At 41.0% G+C, this 25855-nt stretch overlaps 1 protein-coding gene across 4 annotated transcripts; it reads left to right on the forward strand.

Annotated features, from left to right (window-relative positions):
* Positions 1-295: 295 nt before the first annotated feature.
* On the forward strand, positions 296-25185 carry usp19 (ubiquitin specific peptidase 19). 4 transcript variants are annotated; one of them, XM_086068382.1, is made up of 26 exons: positions 296-679; positions 4218-4616; positions 8463-8591; positions 8857-8993; positions 9115-9651; positions 10912-11296; positions 11384-11540; positions 11656-11727; positions 13348-13463; positions 13958-14190; positions 14297-14489; positions 14675-14808; positions 14906-15064; positions 15249-15359; positions 15446-15556; positions 15632-15733; positions 15820-15960; positions 16049-16167; positions 16266-16409; positions 17109-17491; positions 17577-17687; positions 17873-18089; positions 18336-18488; positions 18585-18751; positions 18833-19008; positions 20837-24368. In XM_086068382.1, the coding sequence occupies exons 2-26, from the start codon at positions 4385-4387 to the stop codon at positions 21113-21115; spliced, it is 4698 nt and encodes a 1565-aa protein (XP_085924508.1). In that variant the 5' UTR covers positions 296-679; positions 4218-4384; the 3' UTR covers positions 21116-24368. The 4 variants fall into 4 exon arrangements, with proteins under 4 accessions (XP_085924508.1, XP_085924507.1, XP_085924511.1 ...); XM_086068381.1 differs by having other exon boundaries at positions 297-679; positions 13952-14190; XM_086068385.1 differs by lacking the exon at positions 20837-24368 and adding an exon at positions 24387-25185 and having other exon boundaries at positions 299-679.
* The last annotated feature ends 670 nt before the right edge of the window (positions 25186-25855 follow it).

The following is a 25855-nucleotide window of genomic DNA, read 5'->3' on the forward strand; positions in this document are numbered from 1 at the left end:
AATTATTTGCAACTATTACTATTACCTGTAAAAAAAAAAAAAATAATAATAATAATAATAAAATCAGTTTATTATTATTATGTGTCGGGACTCGCCACCATGAACGTATAGGAAGCGTCAGCTCTTTATGCCTTTCAGAATTTTGAAAGTCAGCTCTTTTAAACCTTTCTAAAAACTTCAAACGAGTTGTTTTTGTCGAGCGTGTCTGTGAATGTCGTTTGGAATAAAGTCATACTGCATTTGTCTACTGCACGTTGTACATGAGCTCGCGCGAAAAGGAATAGCTACAGACCACGTGGTGTCGCCATCCAGGAAGTGGCTAGCCCTCTCTAGGCTTGGCCGGGCAGGATGTTGTCCTAAACAAAGTAAGATTTATCCCGCAGATTGGTCAATCGCCAATGGCATCAGAAGGCTGACCGTCATTCAACTATCGTCTTTTGGTTCAAACACAGACACAATTGCCCGTTGAATTTAGTCCGAAATGGCTCCAGGATAAAAAGAAAGAACATTCCAGAAGCACCGTGGACTCGGGGTTGTGAGTGCGGCCAGGAGCTGAGCGGCCTGCTGTCGCGAAGAAGCGAAGAAAGCTCGGCAAGCCGTTGGGGACACTCAGCAAGTCGCCGGCCATTGTGTACACACACAACAACAAACGTTTATCTTCTTCTTAAATTGACGCTTGGTAAGTACGATGGTTTCGTTTCGATATCAACACAGCCTCTTGTCCCCGAATGACCGCAAAGCGTTGATCGAGTGTAAAATGGAGGCTAGCGTTAGCTTTAGCAGCGGCTAATGACATTAAGCGATTGATTATTCTGCATCTCCTGCAAAATGTAGGCTTTGACAGTCAAATGAATACATTTAGCTGAACGTTATGGAGAAAGACATATTGGAAAAACACTTGGTCAGATTAAATCTTGGGCGGTAGAACTACATGCAGTGTGAATGTATCGGTGTTTGTAATGACGCCAGTGCTCCTCCACTTACCGGTGACTGCAAAATCATCAGGGGGTTGGAAACATCTCGTATAAACTTCATATAAATGCCGTGGAATGCACAGTGACGCATTAAATGGGGTTTCCAATGTACACGCACGGCTGCTATTTCGAAAATGACAGCCATCGTGTTTATGCTAGTAGCAATAACAAGTGCTCTTGCTATTGTTTAGGATAGTGATTACCAACTGGTAATTGAGCCAATGCACTTATTTTACTTTAGAAATGTCTCACGGTATACGATCACAAAAAATACAGTTTATAGGGTGTAATGATGACATTACTGTTTAATTGAAGACAAAGATAATATTTTCTTGGCAGTGTTTATTTTGCTGTGATCGTCAATCAAATTCTTTATTTATTGCAGACACAAAAAGGGTCCATAGAAACAAAAGGGACAAACATTTTAAAACAATCAGGTCGCGTTAATTAAGACTCTCTCAATCCAATGCTTCCTCAAAACAGATGTGTACCCACAACTGCACAATTGAGGATTTGTCAAAGTCTGTATAATTGAGTAGTTTGTCTCATCCAGCCGAAAATGTAAATACCAAATGTCTTTGCAATGCCTCACAGGTAGGAATGTGAGCATTGACAAACACCTGGCTCGCATTGTGCCATCTGGGCACCCTCAGCAGTAGCCTAAAGGTGTCATTATAGGCTACAGTGCATCATTTATACTTCCACCACAAGGGAGCCGTGTACAGTGGAGTGCAATAGGCTTTAAACAGGGCACACTTCACCTGAGGAGAACGCATACTAAATTTGCGCAGCAACATGTTCGCCTGGGCATACAGTTTACAATATTGTCTCTGAATGTCTCTGTCGTCCCGCCAGTCATCAGTTAGAAAATATCCCAGGTACTTGACTTCACAAGCATGTATGAGAGACTTTCCACATAAATAAAATACAGGAAATACAAAATTTTTGTCCTCCTTGCTTCTAACAATCATCATGTTGCTCTTAGTGGGATTACACTAAATGTCATGTTCTTTCCCAAATTCAGAACACATTTTTAACAACTGTTGCATTTCCGCACTGTACGGGCTGATCACCACCAAATCATCGGCATACATGAGATTGTTGACAACTGCTGTTCCAAAGACACAACCGGTTTTACAACTGTTCAGTAGTGAGGACAGGTCATCAATGTACACATTAAATAAAGCCGGAGAGAGAATTCCTACTTGCCAAACACCATTACTAATATGCAAAGGCTCAGAAACGACATTGTCCCATTTTATATACATTAATTGATTTGCATACCAAAAAGCAAGAGTGTGGACCGAGGCACACCTCAATTCATTTTATAAATAGCTTTGAATGGTTTACTGTGTCAACAGCCTTTGTGGCATCAATAAAGCACAGGAAAACTGAAGTACTCAAACTGAGATATTTTCCTTCAGTTTATTTTAGAGCATAAATGCACATGTCCGTGCAATGCGTTTTCTTAAAGGCAAACTGATTATCACTTGTTAATACAAACATTTCCAGTCTAGAGCACAAAATAATCTCAAATACTTTTGAGAGAACGCTAGCAAGAGCAATGGGCCTATAGTTTTGCAAACTGTTTAGTTTAGCTACCTTGTCTTTAATGACAGGAACTAAAATAACAGAGATCATACAATCAGGTAAAACACCAGAGGTCAAAAACCCAGTAAAGCACATTTGATAACAGAGGACATGAACTATAGCTTGAATATGTCAAACGTTCTGCTATTATGGTGTCTAGTCCACAAGCTTTTATTTCCAAGCGCCAGAATGGCTTCATATACTTCACTAGTACGGACTACCAAATCCTCAGTCATATCAACATTATCAATGACAACATTGTCACTTTTAACAGAATCTCCTGCTGGCGTTATTTTGCCGTGAACGGCTCTGATTGATCAATCGCCTGAGCGATATATTCTTGGCCTGTCGTGAACGGCTATTTTATCGTAATTACAGTGGCTTGGCTGTGAATAGGTTATTTTTTTAGCGTGATGTGTATTGTGTAGGCTGTTGGGATTGGGAAGGACCGTGATTGTTTGGCCACCCGCTTATTTCTCCTTTGACAAAGTTTTCATTATGTTTTGCCAGCAAAGGTAGGCTGCTATATCGGCATTACCATTCTAACCATAACCTTCAGAATAACTGTTCATTCGTCCATCCGTTTTCCAAACAATTCATCAAATTTAATAAACGCGTGAATCAAAGCGGCTCGTTTACAACTCCCAAGAAATTGAAAACAGTTTAAAAAAATGTGCAAAATATAATTTGAACCTGGGATTTAGCACCTTTGATGCAATTGCTCTATACCCAACATGCCACGAGCTGATACACATTCACCGGTACATAATACACATTCACCGGTACATAATTTGTACTTGTAGTGGTGAGTTGTCGGTCACAACACAAGAATCACTGTGTATTTTCTTATGGTAATAGCCCATCTGTTTAGATATATTATCAGAAAGTGGCAGTTGTAGAAAATTTATTGTGCTAATAGTGTTTCTTTGTTAAGTGTGTTTTGGCGCAAGACGACAGACTACCCCTAAATGCTGGCATTTTAGTCAGATTATTATTATAAATTTTTCCTCTACTTGGCCTGTGCGATCAGTAAATTTGCAGTTTAAAAAAAAATACTATTCTTGAATATTTTTTGTTTCTGATCAATTTCTGCTTCCTACTTATGCCCATTTGTCAGTAATGAGTGGAATGAATATTTACATCACAAGTTGAGTTGGAGTGTTTATTTGCATCTCTAAAATTTCAGGCCCACTGTACTACTAGTCCTAGTAAAAAAAAAAAAAGAGTCAGCAGTAGTCTGGAGCTCCACTGCTGCATCTTTGTATGGTACAGAAAGAGCACAAAATACGCAAATGGATGAATTTATCAGCAAACAATTGTTAGCTAGATTGCACACAAACATGCGAGTCTTCATGTTTGATTAACAGCAAATGTAGTTTTCACAGTTGAAACCCAAAGCCAAAAACAAACACAATCTAACAGTCAATCCAAAAGGCAGCACCTGAACAACTGGAAACATATCGTCTGCACTGCTCCTTCTTCCCACTTGGAATGCGGCTGTGGTCAGAATTAAGCAATTATATTCAAGCTCTTGTTAAATAAAAAAATTCCCCACCCCTATTAGACCATGCATGTTGTCAGCATGTCATTCTTAACAGTCATGGATTTTGAATAACTAAATTATTTTGTGTGTTTCTCTACCCGATGCCTTAGGTTCCTTCCCCCGTTAAGCCTTCTTGATTCTGTTCTGAGAGAGAGGTCAGACCAGTATCATCGCCAAGATAGCTGGGCCAGGCAGGAAGCGGCACACCTCAGATCCAGACCCCAGCAGCGGTAGTGAATCCGGCGACGGGCGGGCCCTTAGCCCCAAGTGTCTGAAGATGTCCAGCGGCAGTGGCAATGGGGCTCCGGGCCGACGCGGCGGGGCTCCGAATCAGCAGAGGGGAGGAGGTGACCATGGGTCTGAGCTGTCCTCCAGTGCCAGTAAGAAGAAGCAGAAGGACAGAGCAAACCAGGAGTCCAGAGAGGCCAAGAGAGCTGCTGCTGCTGCTGCTGCTGCTGCTGCTGCTGCTGCTGCAGGAGTAGATGGAGTCCTTGCAGAGGTCAAAAAGGGTAAGTAGGCAACATTTTGGGGAAGAATAATTCAAATTATTGTCTTTTAATTTGTAATGTTGACAAATTTTGATGTCCTGGTGACATTTCTTAGCACCCGTGTCAGAGTCGAGGCATTTGAATTTTATTTTGATTCGTTACCGGCACTGCATTAAGAAAAGGATATATATCCTCACATGTACTGGGACGGTGGAAACCGTCCCAGTACATTCTAACGGACTGTGGTATTTTGGGTTTGTACGCGGGTTACGGCCTCAGACAAGGTAAATAAAACACACCTCAAATATATTTTCTGTACCTTGGTAATATGGTTGTTTCCTCCACGAACAAAGTTCAAAACCCTCTTTTATACATGATATGAGTGATGTTTCGTCTGCTAAATTTTAGATAAGTCAAGCCAAGCTGTGGTCCTCCGTGCTATCCCTAATCAAATGTCCACACTTAACAGATACAAAACAGCAGGCTTGTTACTTGAAGTCACTACAAAATGAGGAAAAACAAGATGGTGTGGTTTGCTTTGCTTCAAGATCTTAAATGTCAATGATTGTGTGTTTTGAGCTATACATTAAATGCATTTATCGCTAAGAATTTGAAGCCCATTTCAATGAAAGAAGACTGGAAAAAATAGTTGTAAAGTATAAATATTAAGATAAGTTGAAATATCACATGGACCTTTCTTTTAATGAAGATGTATTTCTTGTGATGTGTTGATTATGATCTTGTGGCAGCGTGTGAACAAGCAGCTCTTCTAATAGCTAATTTACTTAGCATTTACTTGAAGTGTTTTTCGAGAACAGGCGCACACAGCTTGCTTAGGTGGCATTCAGACCGAGCTCGTGAATGTGTTTTTTTATTTTATTAAAGAAGTTGCAGCTATAATAAAGTAAAGCGTTGATAAACTGTGGTCAAATGTATTAGAGAAAGAGGCCTGCTTCAGACTGTTCCCATAAAACATTCATTTTCCAAAATGTATTGTTGGGAAGATTATTTAAGATTGTAGACCAAATACACGGGATTGTTTGGTCATTTTCACCCATAAAAGATTTTTCATTTGACCTATTCTACCACGTTTCTCCATTTATTGTATTTGTTGTGTGTATGCTTGCTTTATAGTATATGATGAAATTTGATGTGGCATTAGGCGTTGCAACCACCCAGAAAGGATAGAGTGTTGGTCGTGACATTTAGACGGAGAGGGAGAAAGAGAGGGAGGTGAATGAAAGCCAAGGCTCTTTAGTTGTGTTGCAGACTAAATAGGAAGAAGAGCACGCTTGAAACTCAGACTTATACTACAACTTTGTCACATGGAAAATGGTATGCAACCTTTCTCATTAGTTTCCTCAGATCTGACCTTTTCATTGGATATTAAATGTCGTTTTAAAATATGTGAATGGCCAATGTGTGTTTAGTTGGCACAAACTTGTGTGGCTCACGTTATTGGATGTTTCTTAATGTCGTTGCTGTGTTCACTACGTTGTCGTCAGTGTGTTGAGACTACAGCTTGTGCATGTGAGTGCGGTGGCAGGGCCTGAATGAGTTTGAGCAGGTGCACCTCATGACTCTGACTGTAAGGATAGTTTATTTGTATCCAGCCTGATTCTGCTGGTCCAGTCCTACCAGTTGTATGCACAGAGCTGAATGGAATGTGCGTTTCACTAAGCAAAATAAATAAATTAAGTGTTTCCCACACACCATGTTAATACTTGGGCGGGCCACCCTAGTAAACTGGCCACCACCCAAGAAGTTTCCAAGAAAATGTATCAAATATATAATTTAAAAAAACGTGTCGCGACCAGATATACCGCATGTGATGTTAGGTTGCCGGCACTTTGTGGATCGTGAGGCTAGATGAGACTTAGTAAGTAACAGGACTGTGATGCCCCACTCCCCCGCCCCTGCCGTAGATTTCAAATCTGTGGGAAATACTGGAATTAGGCTACATTCACACTGCAGGGCGTGATGCCCAATTCTGATTTTTTGTTAAATCCGATCTTTTTATGTATAGTTCACATTACTACATAAACAAATGCGACATCTAATGTGAACGCAGCGCGCCCGTGATGTGACTCGCATGCGCAAAGAGCACACGTCGAGTGACGTACACCCAAAACAACGACGTCACGTTGCGGTGTTCATGGAAGTAACCCGACTCGCAACGTTTTACCTCGAGGCAAGCGAGTTTTGTCAGTGTCATACGCAAATGTAGCTGTGCCAACGCACGCTACAGATTGGTGGACTGGTGGACTCGTTTCGCGGACGTGTTAGGAGTTCGATTCATATGTCCTGTTTGCATACATTATGCAAATTCAGCTGTGCGAATGCCCGCGCTCCTGGTTGGTGGACTGTTTTCATGCTCGCTCCCGTTTGGCTGCTGTCCTCGTCTTCCTCGTGCGTCAGTTTTGAACGTGCTGTTTACAAACAGCAACAGAAATCAGTCAGACTTATTTTTTTTCATCTCATGTCGCCAGAGTAGCGAGGTTGGAAGAGGAAATGAGGGGACACTCCTCGACCTCCTCATTTCATTGAGAAGTCTACCGAAGATGTCATCGCCGTTCGTGATGAACCGTCTGCAGGGCTAAATTTCTGCTATCGCCACACATGTCAACTTCATGCTTCATGTTTCAAGTGTGCTTGAATTAAAGACAAATTAAAATTTAACACTGTTACTCAAAACAGCTTTGTATATTCACAGACATGTCAGTAGTCTCCCTTCCAAGAACTCTCAGAGCGCATATCAGGCTTTTGATGACGTATGAATCGGATGCGTGCAGATGAGCGTTCACAGTGCAGACGCATCGCATCCATATCCGATTTATATCCACATACGAAAGAGGCCCAGGTCGGGTGTGAAACAATCGGAATTGTACCGTTCACACTGCATGAAAAAATCATATCTACTTATTGTTCACATCTATTGTAATACCACTCCAGAATGCATTTTATGGCACAATGCATTTAATTGAAGAAGTCATAAGAATGTTATCTTGTGTGTGTGTGTTTTTTAGTAGGTGATTGTGTGTCATATTTAACTGTCACTTTTGTTTTTTGTACATTTGTTTGATTTATGTTGCACCAGGGCGAAGCTTCACGGTAGCCATAGGCGCTCTTTTTGTGTGTATTTTGTGTTTTAGCTTTGTATACCATGCAGTCATGGGGCAGCGTGGCTCAGTGGTAGAGTGGTCGTCTCGCAAAAAGGTTGTGGGTTCAATCCCATGCCATTGTGTCCACGTCGACGTACCCTTGAGCAAGATACTGAACCCCCAGTTGCTAGGTGAATGAGTAGTCTAATGTAAAGCGCTTTGAGGGCCTTGTAAGGTGGAAAAGCACTATATATAAATGAAGTGCCATGTATTCATAATAAAGGGATTTCCCTGCATGGCAGAAACCAGCAGAGGGTGCAAGTAATTCACGCTCAACTCGTCTGCAGCCTAAATGCATAGAGAACTAGCCACTTAATGGTCATCTTGACAACATTGTGTTTTTCTATCAATATCAGTTGGCCCAAGCCTTATGGTGGAACCACACTGGTTGTCACTATCCTCTTTCTTACTGGGCCTCTAAGCTGGCAATTTCTGTACTGTGTTTAAAGTACCCATGCGGTTAATGCTGTGCATTATGGAATAAGGACAACATTTTACATCCCATTAAAGGAATTTGATGTCCAGACAATGACATATCTCCCAGTATATTATTTATTCTTAGTTACAGGAACTAAATAGCAATTTCCTCTTACCTCGTCTCCATTTATTTGTAAAAAAAAACACATTTTATATAGAAAACACAAAAATAATTAGAGATAAATAAAAATGAAATAATACAAATAAGATTGTTTTGGTGTGCTTTCAGATGTGTTTGTGGATTGGAAACAAAATGCAAATGAAGTGATCATCAAGTTGCGTTGTGGGGACAGTGTGAAGAAGATCGAGGATGTCAACACAACCTTCACTGACACACACTGCCATGTGCACTTCTCAGGTAAAGTCATCTTTGTCCCACATGAGCAATAGTTGAATTTGAAAGAAAAACAAAAGAGGAAAATGGTCGCAACAGTTATTGCATAATTCCATAATTACTTAACAGTGGTGTTGTTTTTTTGTATGGCTGTTGAGAATATGGTCATTGTTCAGTCTGCATCTATATCCTGATCTGCCTATTGTATCAACGTCTAGACATAAAGTATTACTCCAAAAATGCATGTTCATTAAATTTCAATGTTTTACATCTGGGTTTCCTTTTTCAGATGGTCGTGAGTGGACCTGCCAATTGCAGGAGGAAATAGAGGCCTCCTGCAGTAGAGTGCAGTACAAAGAGAAAGGAGGATTTCTGTTGCTCATCCTGCACAAGAAGATCCCTTTTCACATTTGGCCTTCACTCAAAGTGAGTCGACAATGAATTTTAACTTTTAATTTCATTGTCATGTTCGTTTCTCGAATTTTGCTCCCACCTTTTGCCACAATCATATTGAATGATGACAACTTTTCCATTTGTTGTGTTGAAGTCCAACAAGAAGGAAAAAGAGGTGGGACCCATAGAGACAAAAAATGTCAACGTGCCTGAAACGAGGTCTGCAGCCTCGGAGTCATCAGAGAATCTGAAGTTGTCGTCCCCGCTGGCACAACAACAATCTCAGGCTCCCTCCTCCCCCTCACGAAATGCATCAAGATGCAGCGGCAGCAAAGCTGAACGCGCTGTCAAGCGCCATCTGAAACACAAACAACTTTCTGACAAAACCTCCGCGGCGGCCACATTGGGGGATGGGAACGCAGCCGCTTTACCTAAGCCTGTCCCTGTTAAGAAAATCAACCAGCAGCCCCAAGAGCCCAGTGCGAAGCGCACCATTGCACATCCTCCCAGGAACAGCAAGGAGGACAAGTCTTCTACTGATAGAGACATGGACTCAGCCCAAACTAGAACGTCACACACACACCTTCCTGCTGTAGCGCTCCCTCAAACGCCACACGCAGATGGAGACAAGAGTATAGAAAGATTAGTTAGTGAACACGAACATGGGAGTGCTGTTGCTAACACTATTCAGGTTAGTACAAAAGCTTGTTGACTTTTATGAAAACATGTTTGTTTTACGCATGGGGGATATGTTTTCAAATTGTGCACCAAAACAATATAGACAAATAGCGGTCAGCTAAAATTACATTGTTCTTCACGAGTGGTTGCTTAGTGCATTTTTTAGTCACTTCTGGCCAAACAACTAGAATGATAGTTGTGATGTTTTCATTCCATTCCATCTGTGAAGTTGACAGTTTGTGTAGCAATGGGCAGCTGGCAGCTGTCAAATGCTGTATTGGGAAAAAATATATACATATTACAGTACACAAAACACATAGGAGGGCGCACACAACACCTTTTCTTGCCTCGCTCCACTGGCTGCCTTTGCATGTAGAGAATAATTGAGAGTTATTTTAAATGTTTTGTTTTTGTTTTAAAATCTTACCTCTCTGAGCTTTACCTTTAGGGTGCTTCGGTAAGATTACCCGCAGAAGCTCAGAATAGAGGGCAATCTTATTTATTTATTTTGACAGTCCCACAGTATGGAATGACCACTCTGTGCACATCAAACAAGGCCCCTCTCACATTTCTCAGATTAAAAAAACAAACAAACTTTTTAACTGTACAGGGAGTCCTCGAGTTACGTCGTACACGACCTCCTACGGCGTTTCGACTTTACGATGCCTCATATGTAGCACCTTCTTATTCATTAATTTCCCACAGTAATCACGCCATTTTAAAGTTATTCAAAGTTGTGTTGTTACCTCCAGCAACGGGCGTCCATCAAGCAGGTCGACTTGCCATCTGGTGCGTCACATTTCTGTGTTTAAGTTTCCATTAGCTCCGCTTTGCCGTCTGCTAGCAATGAATGTCCGTGCGGAAACACAAAATATTGGTTCCGGCATCTTCTGAATGGCGCGAATATGTTTATTTTAATTACTGTACAAATAATTTTGATGTAAATATCGACTTTAACGGTGAAATCCGGCTTAAGTCGAAATTCGGGTTACATCGGCAGCGTAGGAACGGAAGTCGTCCGTAACTTGGGGACTTCCTGTATTTTTTATTCCTTTGCATTCAACTCAACATGAGATTCAGTCCTTGTTTTAATGTTTTGTTTGACTGGTTTTAACTTTGTTTGTTGTTTGATTAATTATGTTATGTTCTATTTGTGTTTATGTAAAACGCTTTAAGCTTTAATCCCCCCCCCCCCCCCTAATTGCTTCTAACTAAAGTTCACTTATGTTGATCATATGCAATCTGTATCTGATTTGTTCTATTTTCTGTTTAGGAAGCAGATAAACCATATGACTCCCCAGACACACAGCACAGAGGCTGTGAAAGTGGAAACAGTGAAAACCAACCAGCAGTTCCTGTAAGCACAAGTGTCTCGCTGAAACCTTTGGGCTTCAACAACCATGTTGACTCCGCCTCTTCAGAAAGGAGCGCAGACATAACTGATGCAGAGCCAGAGAAACCGGCTCATCATGAATCGGTGCAGGATACTCCAAATGATCAGCTCCTCAATTCAAGAGGTGCCGCCTCAGTGCCCTCTAAAGATGCGTCTGCCGAACAAGAACCATCAGCAGATCTAACCCACATTCAAGCTAGCTGTGATGGAGAGGAGAAGTGTGACCAGTCCAAGGAGGAGCCACCCCTCATAAAGCAGCAAGAAGGTTTGTCTTGGCAATATAGAGTCTCTCTGGAGCTTTTTTTAATCGGTCTTCTAAATCAATTTAATGATACATATTTATTTGCCTTAGCACCAGAGCCGATGGTCAACCTGCAGTCCGTGAAGAATGACTCGTATGAGAAAGGCACAGACTTGATGGTAGTAAACGTCTACATGAAGGGTATCTGCAGGAACACATCCAGGGTCATTTTCAGGGAGCAAGATTTCACCCTCATCTTCCAGACAAGGTAACTGCATAAAAACTTTCTAATGGAGTTCTGCCCTGCTACTGCTCACAAAATTAAAATCCATGTTCAAGGCAATGACAAAGATCTTTCTGTGTCACCATCTTCCTTTTGATAGTGATGCTAACTTTCTTCGGCTTCACCCAGACTGTGGACCAAACACAGTCTTCAAGTGGCAAATAAAACTCAGGTAACCACTCTTGAAATGGCTGAAGCAGACATGAGTGTTGAAATTATGTTTTTTGTGTGTATTTTTGCTATGTCTTAAAATAACACGAGTGTTTCTTGCTGTGGTGAAATATTACTCTGAAAAGCATTTCTTGCATTCAAGAAATTGATCTCCTTATAAACAATATACTGTATTTAAAATATATGCAAAAATCAAGCCCAAATTGCTGACAAGAATGCTCAAAATATGAGATCCTACATAAATATAACAAATGGTATATACAATTGAAGGTATTCAGTAGTCTTAATTAAGAAAATCTAAAAAACTGTGAGGGGGTTAAGGCGAGTGACATACATGTGCCTGTAAAGCCTAAGCAAAATTGTCTGTCTGAAAAACATGGCTGCCAATGACCATTACGTTTAAAATAAATTTTCTTTAAGTTTGACCACTCTCTTATTCTTTATGAAACATTGTGAGTGACTTTATCACACACATTTTGGCATATCCGCTTAAAGTGTTAACACTCAGGGGGCATCACAAATCACCAACCAATGTATCTCAATAGCAGCTTGAATGTTTAAAAATTCTGGCAGTCATTGAGTTTCGTAGTAGATACAAGTGTAGACGTAACCTAAAAATGTGATTTAATAAGTTTAAATGTGTTTCAAACATGCACATATACAGTACATGTCAAAAGTTTAAACACACCTCATGCAATGCATTTTCTTTATTTTCATGACTATTAACATTGTAGATTCTCACTGAAGGCATCAAAACTATGAATGAACACATGGAGTTATGCACTTAAAAAAAAGGTGAAATAATTGAAAATGTCTTATATTCTCGTTTCTTCAAAAATAGTCACTCTTTGCTCAAAATGAAATTGTTTTTTGCACACTCTTGGCATTCCCTCGATGAGCTTCAAGAATACCTGAAAGGGGTTTCCAATAGTATTGAAGGAGTTCCCAGAGGTGAGAATACCAAGAGTGTGCAAAGCAGTAATCAGAGCAAAGGGTGGCTATTTTGAAGAAACTAGAATCTAAAACGTGTTTTCAGTTACTTCGCCTTTTTTTTAAGTACATAACCCCACATGTTCATTCTCAGTTTTGATGCCTTTAGTGAGAAGTAAATAGTCAACAACATAAAGAAAATGCATTTGCATGAGAAGGCGTGTCCAAACCTTTTGCCTGTACAGTATGTACAGGCCAACAGTTGTCACGGTAATGACAACTGTTTGGCCCTTCTTTAAAAATTTATCAGATTTATATAGCGCCTTTTGGACACTCAAAGACACTTCACAATGGATACATTATTCGTGCGCTCACGCATTCACACCCTGGTGGCGGTATGTTACTTAAGTAGCCACAGCTGCCCTGGCGTGGCTGCCAGTGTGCGCCTGTGGCGCTTCCGACCACCACCAAACATTCGCACCTTTGAGACACCAGTGTGATTGGCACTGGACGCAATGTGTATGAAGTGTCTTTCCCAAGGACACAATGACACATGACTCGGAGAGAGCAGGGATCGAACGGCCAACCTTCCGGTTACTGGACAACCGTCTCTTCCTCCTGAGTCACGGCCGCCACTTCTTTGTCGCTCAATCTGACCTGTCTGTATTTGTCTGCCCCGTGCCTACTGCAGGAACCTGATACAGCCTGAGCAGTGCTCCTACTCCTTCACTGTATCCCGAGTGGATATTACCCTGAAGAAGAGACACAGCCAACGCTGGGAGGGTCTAGAGGCCCCCGCCACACAAGGTCTGATGCCAAGCTTCTACTTGACAGCGTGGAGATGTGGTCTTTTTCATCATCATCATTTCATTAAATATTGTTTTACGAAAACATGGGCAAGATAGGTAGATGTAGCATTCTACTATGGTAGCCTCACATAATTTGCAGTGTCCCAAAACATGGTTAAACTTTATAGAGGACAATGAGGGTTTATTTTCAGGTAAATAATTTATTTCCTAATGACTCCATTGGAAAACTTTTGGCATATAGCTTGAGAAAACTATCAGATTAGTGTTTAGCTAGTTGCACTGAACACGCTGAGAATAATCAAATCTGTTTATAATGGAACAGCTGCAGAAAAAGGTTTTTACGCCATTTTAGATTTAACATGAGCATGTTTTCAAATGACCTAATATGGTAGTATTTCAAATTGTTGCTCATTAGTCAGCTTCATTATTGCTTTTGATGTTAACATCGCCTCCTCTAACCACAAGGTCTATTCTCCTCTGTTTAAGGTGCAGTGGGCGGTGCCAAAGTTGCTGTGCCATCAAACCCTGCGTGCACAGAAAAGAGCCAACCAGGCAGCAGCCAGCACAACCTGCCGACCAAGGAGGAGCCCCCCAGGGTCGGTGAGGAGAAACCAAAGGCCCCTAAAGCCCCACCCAGAGTGGAGGATAGTGGTCTGGAAACTGTGGCTCCTCGTACAGTCTCTGATCATGTTGCCATCAGCAAGACAGAGCCCACTGTTATGGCAGTAAGTTGGATAATTCAGCTTTTTTTTAGTCAGGATGACAAAATGTTTTTAAATCATGAGAAAGTATTCAACTTTTTTTGTAATTGAGTTTTGTTTCTCATCTCAGCCTAAACCGACCTGCATGGTGCAGCCCATGACCCATGCGCCCCATGCTAGCAATGAGCACCATGAGGAAGAGGAGGAGAAGAAGGTGTGCCTGCCTGGTTTCACAGGATTGGTCAACCTCGGAAACACCTGCTTCATGAACAGTGTCATTCAAACCCTGTCCAACACCAGAGAACTCAGGGATTACTTTCATGGTAAATAAGATTTGAGCCACACCATCAATCTTTCTCGATAGGTACAGAACACCAGCACAAAATCCTTTGCCACAATGCAATGTCACTTCTCAATCACACATTCATCCCAAGAACATTAGTTGAAATTTTGCTACAATTTTGTTGTCTATCCCAAACCCAGTTGTCATGATTTTGATGCCTTTCAGATCGAGCGTTTGAGTCAGAAATCAACTGCAATAATCCACTGGGGACAGGTGGCCGGCTAGCCATTGGTTTTGCAGTGCTGCTCAGGGCCCTTTGGAAAGGAACGCACCATGCCTTCCAGCCCTCAAAACTCAAGGTATGCGCCATTTATGTGTTGTAAAATGTGCTTTGACAAAATCCTCCATATGCTCCTCCCACTTTCATCATGGGTTTAATTTAACTTCACTTTGCAGGCAATTGTAGCCAGTAAAGCCAATCAGTTTACAGGCTATGCCCAGCACGATGCCCAGGAGTTTATGGCCTTTTTGCTTGACGGCCTCCATGAGGACTTAAATCGCATACAGAATAAGCCATACACGGAGACGGTGGACTCTGATGGTCGCTTGGACGAGGTTGGTGTTTAGCAAAAGGTGTGCCCTCTGGTAGTGAATGATGATGTGTTGCCGCTTTAGCCAAAAATTTATGTTTACATAGATATGGAAACAGTTTAAATGACCATCATTTCTTCATATCGTCTGCTGAGACTGATTGCTGATTTTGCTGAAACTTAAGTTTGATTATTGTTGTTTGTCACAGGTGGTGGCAGAGGAGGCATGGCAGAGGCACAAGATGAGAAATGACTCATTCATAGTAGACCTCTTCCAAGGCCAGTTCAAATCCAAGCTTGTCTGTCCGACATGCTCCAAGGTAATGTATGTCACTTTTCTCATCTGGATTTAAGACGGCAGTCACTCCTTAGTAATCATCGTCTCGTCTTCTCTCTCTCCCTCCAGGTGTCTATAACATTTGACCCCTTCCTCTACTTGCCCGTCCCATTGCCACAGAAACAAAAGGTGCTCTCAGTTTTCTACTTTGCCAAGGAACCACATAAAAAACCCATTAAGGTGAGTTAAGAAAATAATTGCCTGTCAGAAGCTAAAGATGTCTCACATTGAATATTTTTCCAATGTATGTGCCAGTTTTTGGTGAGTGTGAGCAAGGAGAACTCCAGTACAGCAGAGGTCCTTGAGTCCATCTCCAGGAGTGTTAGGGTCAAGCCTGAGAACCTCAGACTCGCAGAGGTTAAATCCCTTCTCTATTCCAACTTTCATACTGCGTCATAGATTTCTTGTAAGGTAGTATACTGAGCTTGTTTCCTTTGACACAGGTGGGGAAGAACTGCTTTCAGCGAATGTTTTTGCCCTCTCATTCCCTGGACACTGTGTCGTCCTTAGACACGTTGTTCTGCTTCGAGGTGCTTTCCAAAGATCTGGCCAAGGAGAGAGTGGTGTTGCTCCGAGTGCAGCAGGTACCAAATTATATTTTGAGAAAGCATTTCTGGAATATGTGTTTTGCGGCGTCAAATGATAATACAATTTGCTTATCTTTCCCTACAGAGACTACAGGTTCCCAATATCTCCATCTCCAAGTGTGCCTCCTGCCTGAAGCCTCCAGTCTCTGAGGAAGACAAACTGAAGCGTTGTACTCGCTGTTACAGTGTTGGCTACTGCAATCAGTGAGCTGTGTTTTCATATGCTGGCACATCATGTGTTAAACGGCCAACTTGTATTGCACTTGTTCAATTTCATTGTTGTGCTTTCTTTTACCTGACAGAATATGTCAAAAGACCCATTGGCCCAATCACAAAGGTCAGTGTCGACCCAACACCGAAAACGTGGGTCTGCCATTCCTGGTTAGTGTACCTGAGTCGCGGCTCTCCTATAGCCGCCTCACTCAGCTCCTGCATGGTTACTCCAGGTACAAAGCTCTTAGCATCTCATCATGCAAAATGCACCCATTTGTACACATTGATTGTTGGACAAGTACTTGTCAGATCCCAAAAGAAATTGCTTTATGGCACTTGTTCCCTATGCTCATTAAACTCAACTCAAGATGCTTCTCCTTGCTTCCAATTGCTCCTCCGCAGCTGCACACCACTTCACGCGCACACTTCTGCACTTCTCTCTCAGGCAGCCTGCCTCTCCCCCCCACATGCATATTCCAACCGTAAATTGCTAATATGAAGATTCAGTATGATGGCACACATAGTTTAATTTTTCCACTGTGACGTGTTCCATAATTACATTGGTCACATGTGATAAGACTATTGCTATTATTTATTGGTGGCTTGAAGCCCATCAGTAAAAAATCATAAATGAACTGTCACATTTACAGCCCAAGGTTCAAAGTGCATCACATTTAAAGTGGCAGGGTTCAAAGTGTAAGGGAAAAAGTAGCGTCTTAAAATACTAATACGTTTTCCACCATAATGATTTTGTGTGTGCAGAACACAGATGGCAGTTGTATTTAGAACATGCAACCATTTGCGTGCCTGTACAAATATCTCAATCAGACAATTTATTATGAAATGAAATTAAATGTATTATTGTTTTGTTAATATTTGTGTCCTAATGTTGAGTGCTCTATTAAAATGTCATCTCTAATCTCCTTGTGCAGGTTTTCAGTCAATGTGTTCCAGCCTCCTTTCCAGTCTGGGAGGACATCCCCCGAAATATCTCCAGTACTCCCAACGCCACCAGCAGGTTCTCTAGGTGGTCCGAGCTCAGGAGATGAAGCCATGGGTGGAAGCAGTACTGTTGAATTAAGTAACTGTGGACCCGAGAGTGGCACTCCTATGCCTGACCCCCCAAAACTACACACCTTAACCTCAGCCCTCGACTCCGGTGATGCTGCTCCCCTCACTTCCCCCCAGACATCTCTCTCCACCACACAGACTTCAGACTCCGGGTTCTCAGAGTCCATTTCCTCTACTTCCTGCTGCTCTTTGGACACCCATGTTGAAAAAGAAACATCTTGTGAGAAGGCAGTACGACCGGAAGGTGATGGCATTTAAAAAAAAAAAAAAATTCATAGACAAGAATTATTTTTTGTCTAATGTTCTTATTTATTGTTGCTGTTTCCTAGCCGCAGTAGCTGGGTATCAACAACCTAATGATCCATCTTCAGGGCATGCTGGTCAGTTCCACATTATTCTGCTAGATTCTAACAACAAGGAGCAGAGACTGGATGAGAAAGGTAAGAACCATACTGTAGATTGGCCTCTTTTTATTAACCTTACAACAGGAAACACTTGTGTAATAGACAAGCCACAGCTTCTTCTATTCCAGCAAATGATTATTTTTTAAATTTATTTATGATTGAACGAAACACAACACTCATGGCAAGTCTAGATTTTAAACTTATTGCCACGCTTTCTGTAGAAGACATTCTGGTCGACCTCCCCGATGACGCAACTGTGGAGCTGGTGTGGAAAAACAACGAGCGTCTAAAGGAGTATGTCCTGGTGAGCTCTAAGGAGCTGGAGTATGAGGAGGATCCCAGTTCTTTGAGTGAGACTGCCAGGGCAGGGCACTTCACCCTAGAGCACTGCCTCAACCTCTTCACCAAGCCAGAGGTGTTGGCACCAGAAGAGGCATGGTAAGGCTCTTCATACTGCCATTATGTAGCTAATGTGTGTATTGTGGCATATCACTATTATTGGATCTTAGCTGTATTTTATGTTTTGGGAAATTATGAAATAAAAAAGTATGCCCCAAGAAATGGTTGGTTCGCTCGACCAAGGTCAATTTGTTTATCTTAAAAAGCTATCCTAAATTTGTATTTTTTTCCCAAAGAGCTGTTGGAGTTACGATGCTGATTTTAAGATGTATATTTCCTCCAAAGGTATTGTCCAAAGTGCCAGCAGCACCGGGAGGCCTCCAAACAACTGCTTTTGTGGCGTCTGCCCAACATTTTGATCATCCAACTGAAACGCTTCAGTTTCAGGAGTTTCATCTGGAGAGACAAGATTAACGACATGGTTGACTTTCCTGTCAGGTGAATACCTGTTGAATGGTGGTTGACTGCCTTTTTTTGCATGTAATACCTGTGTGCAGACTAGTTCATCAAAGTCCAAAACTTTTTGTCTTGTAGGAATCTGGATCTGAGTAAGTTCTGTATTGGTCAGAAGGACGAGATGCAGCACCCACCTATCTACGACTTGTATGCAGTCATCAACCATTATGGCGGGATGATTGGTGGCCATTACACCGCCTGCGCTCGCCTACCGAGTGACAAAAACAGCCAGCGTAGTGATGTTGGTGAGTTCCTTTATTATGTAAATATGAACTCTGTGCTTGTTTTTGTTCCTTGATTCTAAACTAACGTCTGTCTTCATGCAGGCTGGCGTCTGTTTGATGACAGCACTGTAACAATGGTGGAGGAGAGCCATGTGGTGACGCGATATGCCTATGTCCTTTTCTACCGCCGCCGAAATTCCCCCGTAGAGAGGCCGCCGCGTTTCCTCAGGCCCGTTGGAGCAGACTCTCCCCCTGCAATGGGAGCTACTGCCAGTCAGGTGAGGGCACCGCAACAAGCTTTTGTGCATATTATGTTATAATATCAAAAGACATTCTGTTAAATTGTGATAGAGCCTCTTCATTTAAATACAAAAAAAAAGTGGGATGTGCGGTGAAGGTTTGAAGCCTTATGGGAAAGTCATGTAAAACCATTTTCTGTTGCACTATATAATCTGTGTTATAGAGTTGATGGGTTGCAGTTAGTCCGGCAACCTGCACAATAACAGTGCCACATGCAATACATTCTATTTCATCTACATTTGGAATGTTATCAGAATTTTTTTTAACAGTCTTTTTAAAATAACACTAATGCAATTGTCAAGGAGAATTTACTTAATGTGGTTTGGGAGCCTCTTTGCGCTGTATCTTTTCTTAAGGGTCTCTCTGTGTGTTTTCGGTGTGGTTATCAAATGGCAATAATGTGTATGCTGAATGCATCTTGACAATGTTGCTTTCAACGTTAACATTTTTGTCACGTTTCCTTCGTTAACCTGCAGTATTTATACAAATTGAATTGTTCACGCTGCACAATCTTCCTGTGAGGCGGACAGTAACATACATTGCTGTTCCAAGTGTCAAGATGAAAACATCTTTTGTATAATGTGTGAGCCATTCTCTGTCTTCTTGCACTGATCTAATTGTACTTCACCAGCAACTGAAACTTCCGGTTATGAGTTGAGAGGATATAAACTAAGTCAGGCGTCACAAACCTACTTCTTTGGTACTAATAAATGCAAAGGGCTACCAGTTTGATACACGCTTATAAAATTTTCTAATTACTTTTAATTGATTTCTCAAATAACTAAAAGATTTATTAACAAGGTCAAAAACAGACAAATATCAATATGCAACAGTATATTTATATAAAGCTTTGCAAGTGTTTACATTTTCAAATGAGCACTTTTACAACATTTCTAGGAAGTCACAATCTCTTATCACTGGTGAGCTGTTCTTTAATAACAGGCCTGTCGGGCTACTCATGTGATGCTACGTTGGTGAACTATGAACTCGATAATTGTTTTGGTCATATTTATTTTGATCACTAAAGTTTTGTTCAAATGTGGAATTAACTGTCTTGTGTGCAATCTCTTGAAGTAATAGAGGCATAACAGATTTCACTACTTAGTACTCACACTAAAAAGTGAGTAGTTTCGTGTGTGGCCATCTTGAACATAAAATGTTGGAAGATATTGTAACACACCATTTTGTATGTACTTAGCATGGGCTGGTATTAGATTCCGGCAATCATATTGTGCCCTTTTAGCAGTAATTGAAACCTTGACTTTTTAAAACTATGGTCAACTGGCAATTGACCATACCTAGTATCTACAGTAGCTACCCTACAGAACAAGCTTCAAAACTCAGGTAAAGCCCATAAATAACTCTTGTATCTGTGAATGATTTGTAGCTCCTGGTCTTAATTCAGTCGGGTACCTAAATAAATTGACCGAGATATTTGTCAACAAGAATCAGTAAGTTGGAGAACGGTCACTGTTACAGTTGGCATTTATGTTTGAAAGTGGCCGACCTCAGATGCTCAGACTTAACTGCCTTTCTGTTCCCTCGTCTATCCTATCTATTATTCTGCTTTTGTTTTTTAAAATAGAAATCTGGTTTAAACAATGATTCTTTAAATCAGATACATACTGAAGTATTTTCTGCCTTTTTAAAATAACATTCAAGTGAAAATTTATTTCTGTGACTCTGTGAGGAATTGCCCACCTCTAGTGTAAACAGCAATTCAACTCATTACCTCGAATCGTAATGACAGTGTTTGTTAGACCACACCTTTTCCCAGAAGTTGATACCAGTTTCCGCCAATCGCAGGCCTCTCTAATATGGCGGGAACTGGAAGAAGACGAGGAGGGCCTTGATGAAGGCCCGCGCAGACCTTTCCTCTCGGGGCTGAGACGGCGACAAGCCCAGAGGACAAGTGATGAGGAAGATGAGGACAGAGCAGAAGGGCGCCATCAACGCATGGGAAGGATGTCGGATTGTCCAGACAATGATCATGTGCGATATTTTGTTCTGGGAACCCTGGCTGCTGTGTTTGCACTTCTGGTCAATTTGGTCTACCCACTTCTTTACAAAACAAACTGGGCCTGAGTCACAGCTGGTTGATGAATTGGAGGGAGTTACACTTGAAAACTAAAGACTGGCGTTTTTGATGAGAGACAATCTCGGTCGTAGTAGTACGGTGGACCCTCCTAACGCAGCAAAAATGATGTATTAGGAAAATAAGATCAGAAAGAAGACCGAGAAGTTGGTGAAACAAGACAAAGTGACTCCATCAGCTGAACTCCCTCTCACGTCCCAGTCCTTTATTTTATCCACTCATTTCATGATATGAGAATAACACAAAAGCCTCGTTTCTATTTAGGCCTTTTGTTTTAACAGTGGAATGAGCTGCGAACAAGCCGCAAAAAATAATAATAACCCTCAACGACATGATTCATGCTGTTTCTTCTTGACAGAGATTGTCAAAAAAAAATGGCATTGTACCGTCACCTTCTTATCTTCCATTGTTAAACTAACGCCATCTTGATGGAATGGTATGATGTCCATTTACTTAGCTGCCACAGCTAATGCAGTCCCGCCAACACACTGGTGTTGGAAATGCAAGCCTGATCAGGAGTTACCTGATCCAAACACTTTTTTATAGTGAACTGATCTGTACTACTAGTTGGAAATGTGGCTGAATAGGAAAATGGTAACTTACTGTGGGGCATATTCTCCTGCTTGCACTTAGGTCATTTTTTTACGTGCCTGGCTTGCGCACTTTCAAAGTGTGGTGATTCACCTGTCTAGACTTCTGACACACACCACGCCAAAACTGGAAATGTTTGCGCAACCACCATAGAGGGGTGATTAGGTGAAGTCTTGAGTGTGGCTCTCATTTTCAGACTTTCAAGTTTCCGTGAAACGTAAATTCCATAGAGGTCAATTTTGAAACTGTCGCAGTTTGGATTATGACAATTAATTGGTATTTGCATTTAATAAATACAATAAAAGTAATGTCATTATAGTACCATGCTCATGACTGTATTTTTGAAGCCGTTGCATCAGTAGAGAAGCTAGTGAGCCAGTCATTGTTTAACATCGTGCCACACACAAGGGCGCCTCACAATAAAAACAAATGATTCACATTCTATCTCACCATCGCCAACGTTTACAGTGACTACAGTTGTGAGTGGCACTTTCAGACATAACGCCAAGCCGCCAACACGAGTCGGCAGCCGCGCAGAAGCAGTTAATTGAATCAAAACGCGCAATATAATGTTACACTTTCAAGAGGTGCTAGACTTACGCCAGCCTCCGGAGTGCGAAGGAGAAATTCAAATGATTGGGAACACCCTGCCCAGAGTGTGTAAATGTCATTAAGGTTAAGCTGAAGTCAATGGGAGAATCTGCACAACCTAAAAAGTGCGCAATAGCATGCCTCTTCTGACTTAAGCACTTGGGGGAATATGCCCCTTAGTGATGAAAGCTGTAGTCATCAAGGAAAAGCCACACTAGTTTTCCAGTTAAGTTATATAACTTTGTTTTTCACTTCCATGAAAATTGACTGCTAAAATGTTATAGAATATACTTTACAAGATTTAACATTTATAGGATTGTGATTTTATTAATTGCTAATACTTTTCTTTGTCGCTCCGTAGTATACAGTTTGCACCAGTCCCAAAAATGCTTCATGTAGAAAAGGTGTTTGTGTGAGTGAGTCACACTGGACTGTAAAACGGTTTTGGGGGAACTCTAATCGGTTTCTGTGATACCGTTGATGACAGCGAACAAGTTCCAGTGGGATTAGAAACTAACGCTTCTAACTTCAGAAACGTTTTTCTTTTCTTTTTAGTTTAAAATGGCTTACCTTACTTGGAATCCGCCGTCATATTGGGGCCAACGGTAGAATCCTGGTTGGTTATTGGGCATTTTAGTGCTGCAAAATATTAAATCCTTGTTGTGGTGGATGCTACATGATAAAGTATGTGGCGGTAATACACCAAAAGTATGTGCCCAGCTCCAAAAACAAAGGAAAAATCAAAGAAGTATAGTAGTCATGGCAACTAATGTGACATATTGCTAGTTTAGCATGTGGCATCCTGCACAAGAAGTTGCCACTTACAGCACCAAAAGGTGCACAACCAACCAGGATTCTGCCTTTGGCCACAATGCGGCACGTGATTCTTGTTGAGGTGTAAGCCATTTTTAACTATAAAAAAAATACATTAAAATGGAAGTTTCAAATCCAGCTGGAACTTGTTGCTGTAGTCAATGTGGCGGCATGAGGGATTTTAGATACAAGTCACACCTGAATTTAAGTTGCAGGAGCAGCCAAACTTTTGAAGAAACAAAAAAGACGGTAATTCTGGTGAGGATAAGCGGTTCCGAAAATGGATGTTTGTTCCCCCAGATGAAATTAATTCATAATCCAAATAAATCGAAGGTTGAGCAGGTCCACTGTACCTGAGTGGGTCATTCATCTGTTCACCGTTTAATCACAGATGCTCAGGTCGAAACGGTGATGACAATTTGGATTGTTCAACTGTTAACCAGCACTTTGAATGTTAGGTGCTAATATGAGTGTGACTTTGTGACCAAATTTCCACTATGCATTTAAGCGTACTTGGCCTTTATCAGACGTAACATGCTTATTTCTTGACCTTAATGGTAAAAGTCTTATTGATCAACATTTTTGTTCAGTTTTGAATGCTTAAGCAACATTACAAAATGAGGGTTTCAATCATGAAATACAGATTGAATGTTCAGTTCTTCAATACATACGCAAGTGACCTATTTGAAGTGTTTTGTTGCTATCATTTGGATCTTTTAATTTTATTTGTTTTACTTTGTTTCCCTTTTCTTGCAAATGTGTTTCTGTTGTATCTTTTTTTTAATTTAAAGCCATAGTCTGTGGATGTATTGATGTCTTTAATTTGTAAACCATTCACCACTATATTTATATCTTTATATGTTTATAAGATATATGTTGTAAGCTTGAATGTAAAGAGCACTTAACATTTGACTTAATTGGTTTATTTGGTAATACAGTATACATGTATTTTAAAATGTTGATTTTTCAAATGTATAATAGGACAAATGCACATTTGAAGTCTGCACGATGGCTCCTGTGCTGCTGTGGTGAAACCATCCTTAATGTTTGCCTTAGTCCAAATGTAGCATATAGAATTGTACAGTATATGGCAATAATATATCTCAGGTCCTTCATCCAAAAGTTGTTTCCTAATATATGTAAAGTTTTCTACATTTGGAAAAAAAAAATGTATCTTGAATATCCTTTACATGTACTGAGCATGACTATTGACAGATTATGAAATAAAATCGACTGATTTATTGTCAATACTGGTTTATTTTACAGGCATCGAGTCAGTCACTATTTGGCACTGAGCTGGACTCTGAGGGCCCACCTACGTTAAACCCGGAGGTGCCCTCTGGTGTCTTTGCACATTCTGGAGACTGTGCAACAGCGTCGTACAGCAACATGGAGGATCTGGACTAATCTGGAACAGAACGGATGCAAACGTGACCCGATCAACATCTCACGGGGGACACACTGAATTAGAGCTAAGATCTACTTGGCCGACACACACATCGGTGCTCATCATTATGTCAACACCTCAAATGGGCTATCTGACGCTGGGAAGAGCTGGGTTTGAGTGCTGTCACATGTGGAAGTACTAAAAATGTGCTCAAACTAACAACACGCTTCACGTGGACTAATGTATCAGGATACTTGGCAATTGTGAGCATCTCGAAAAGCTTCTACTCTACTGGGAAGTCGTCTGCAGTTTTGTCTCTTGTTGAGCCAGGAATGGTCTGGTCGATGTTGGACGAGGATGTCACTCGTGGCTTCTCTTTCGTCGTTCATCTAATTGTTTTTTTGATTTAGGTCAGGGCCTCTCAAGTTCTTCCAAACCAAACTCATGGTATGTCTCAAGAATAGGGTTCATATAGGATATTCATTTGATAAATGTACATAATGACGCTATACTGAACTGTCATGTAGTTCTGTTGAAGAAATGCAGCGCCATAGGCATGCAGAAGCTGCTACTGAATCTGTTCCAAACCTCTCGTCAAGAATTGAGCAGTGCATCTCCAGGCTCCCTCTTTTTTTCAATGCACCTTGTGGTATGTCGAAATAAAAGCTTCACTGTTGACCAGTCCCGTTTAATTAATTGTGAATGTGATGTTAACGGAGTTATGTGTAGTATCCTTTTGGTCTCTTTACAGGTTGCCGGGTTAGATTAGTGTCTATATTGGAATTGTAGCAGCAAAAACAAGATGGGCACTAACCTACTTTTTGTTAAAGGGTGTGCAATTTTTTTATGTTGTGCTGTATTATTTATTTTTTTAAATCAATTGCCTTTTAAACGTCTTAGCTTTTTAATCTGTGGATGCAATTATTTCTGTGTGAAACGTGCATGTCTGCATGTTTTTAAATGTAACTAGTCAACAACTTCTAGATCAAAATTTTTCCAACTATTACTTGCTTAATGATCTTTTCTCGACCTTTTCCTTTGTAACGGACCGCGTATTAAGTGGGGGGTGTTAATGAAAGTTGCTGTGGATACGTGTAAATGAGTATATAAATAAAAATGTCCAGAATTGGTAACGTGAGGAATTGCTGAATGATTCCTTAAGAAACATCCCCTTTAGGACTGGCCCTTGGAGCCCTTCTATTAAATAAACTGATAAATTAGAATAATTATATAATTTGTATGGTTTTATTCCCCCCATGAAATTTAAGAGGGACAACAAACGTTGTTCTGTGACATAGTCATTATGTAGAAGTCGCAATAGAGGCGCTGCAACCATTTATATCACCAA

The sequence above is a fragment of the Leptonotus elevatus genome, chromosome 2 (genome assembly GCF_054856555.1).
Source record: "Leptonotus elevatus isolate MCC_2025b chromosome 2, RoL_Lele_1.0, whole genome shotgun sequence".
Classification (NCBI taxonomy): Eukaryota; Metazoa; Chordata; class Actinopteri; order Syngnathiformes; family Syngnathidae; genus Leptonotus; species Leptonotus elevatus.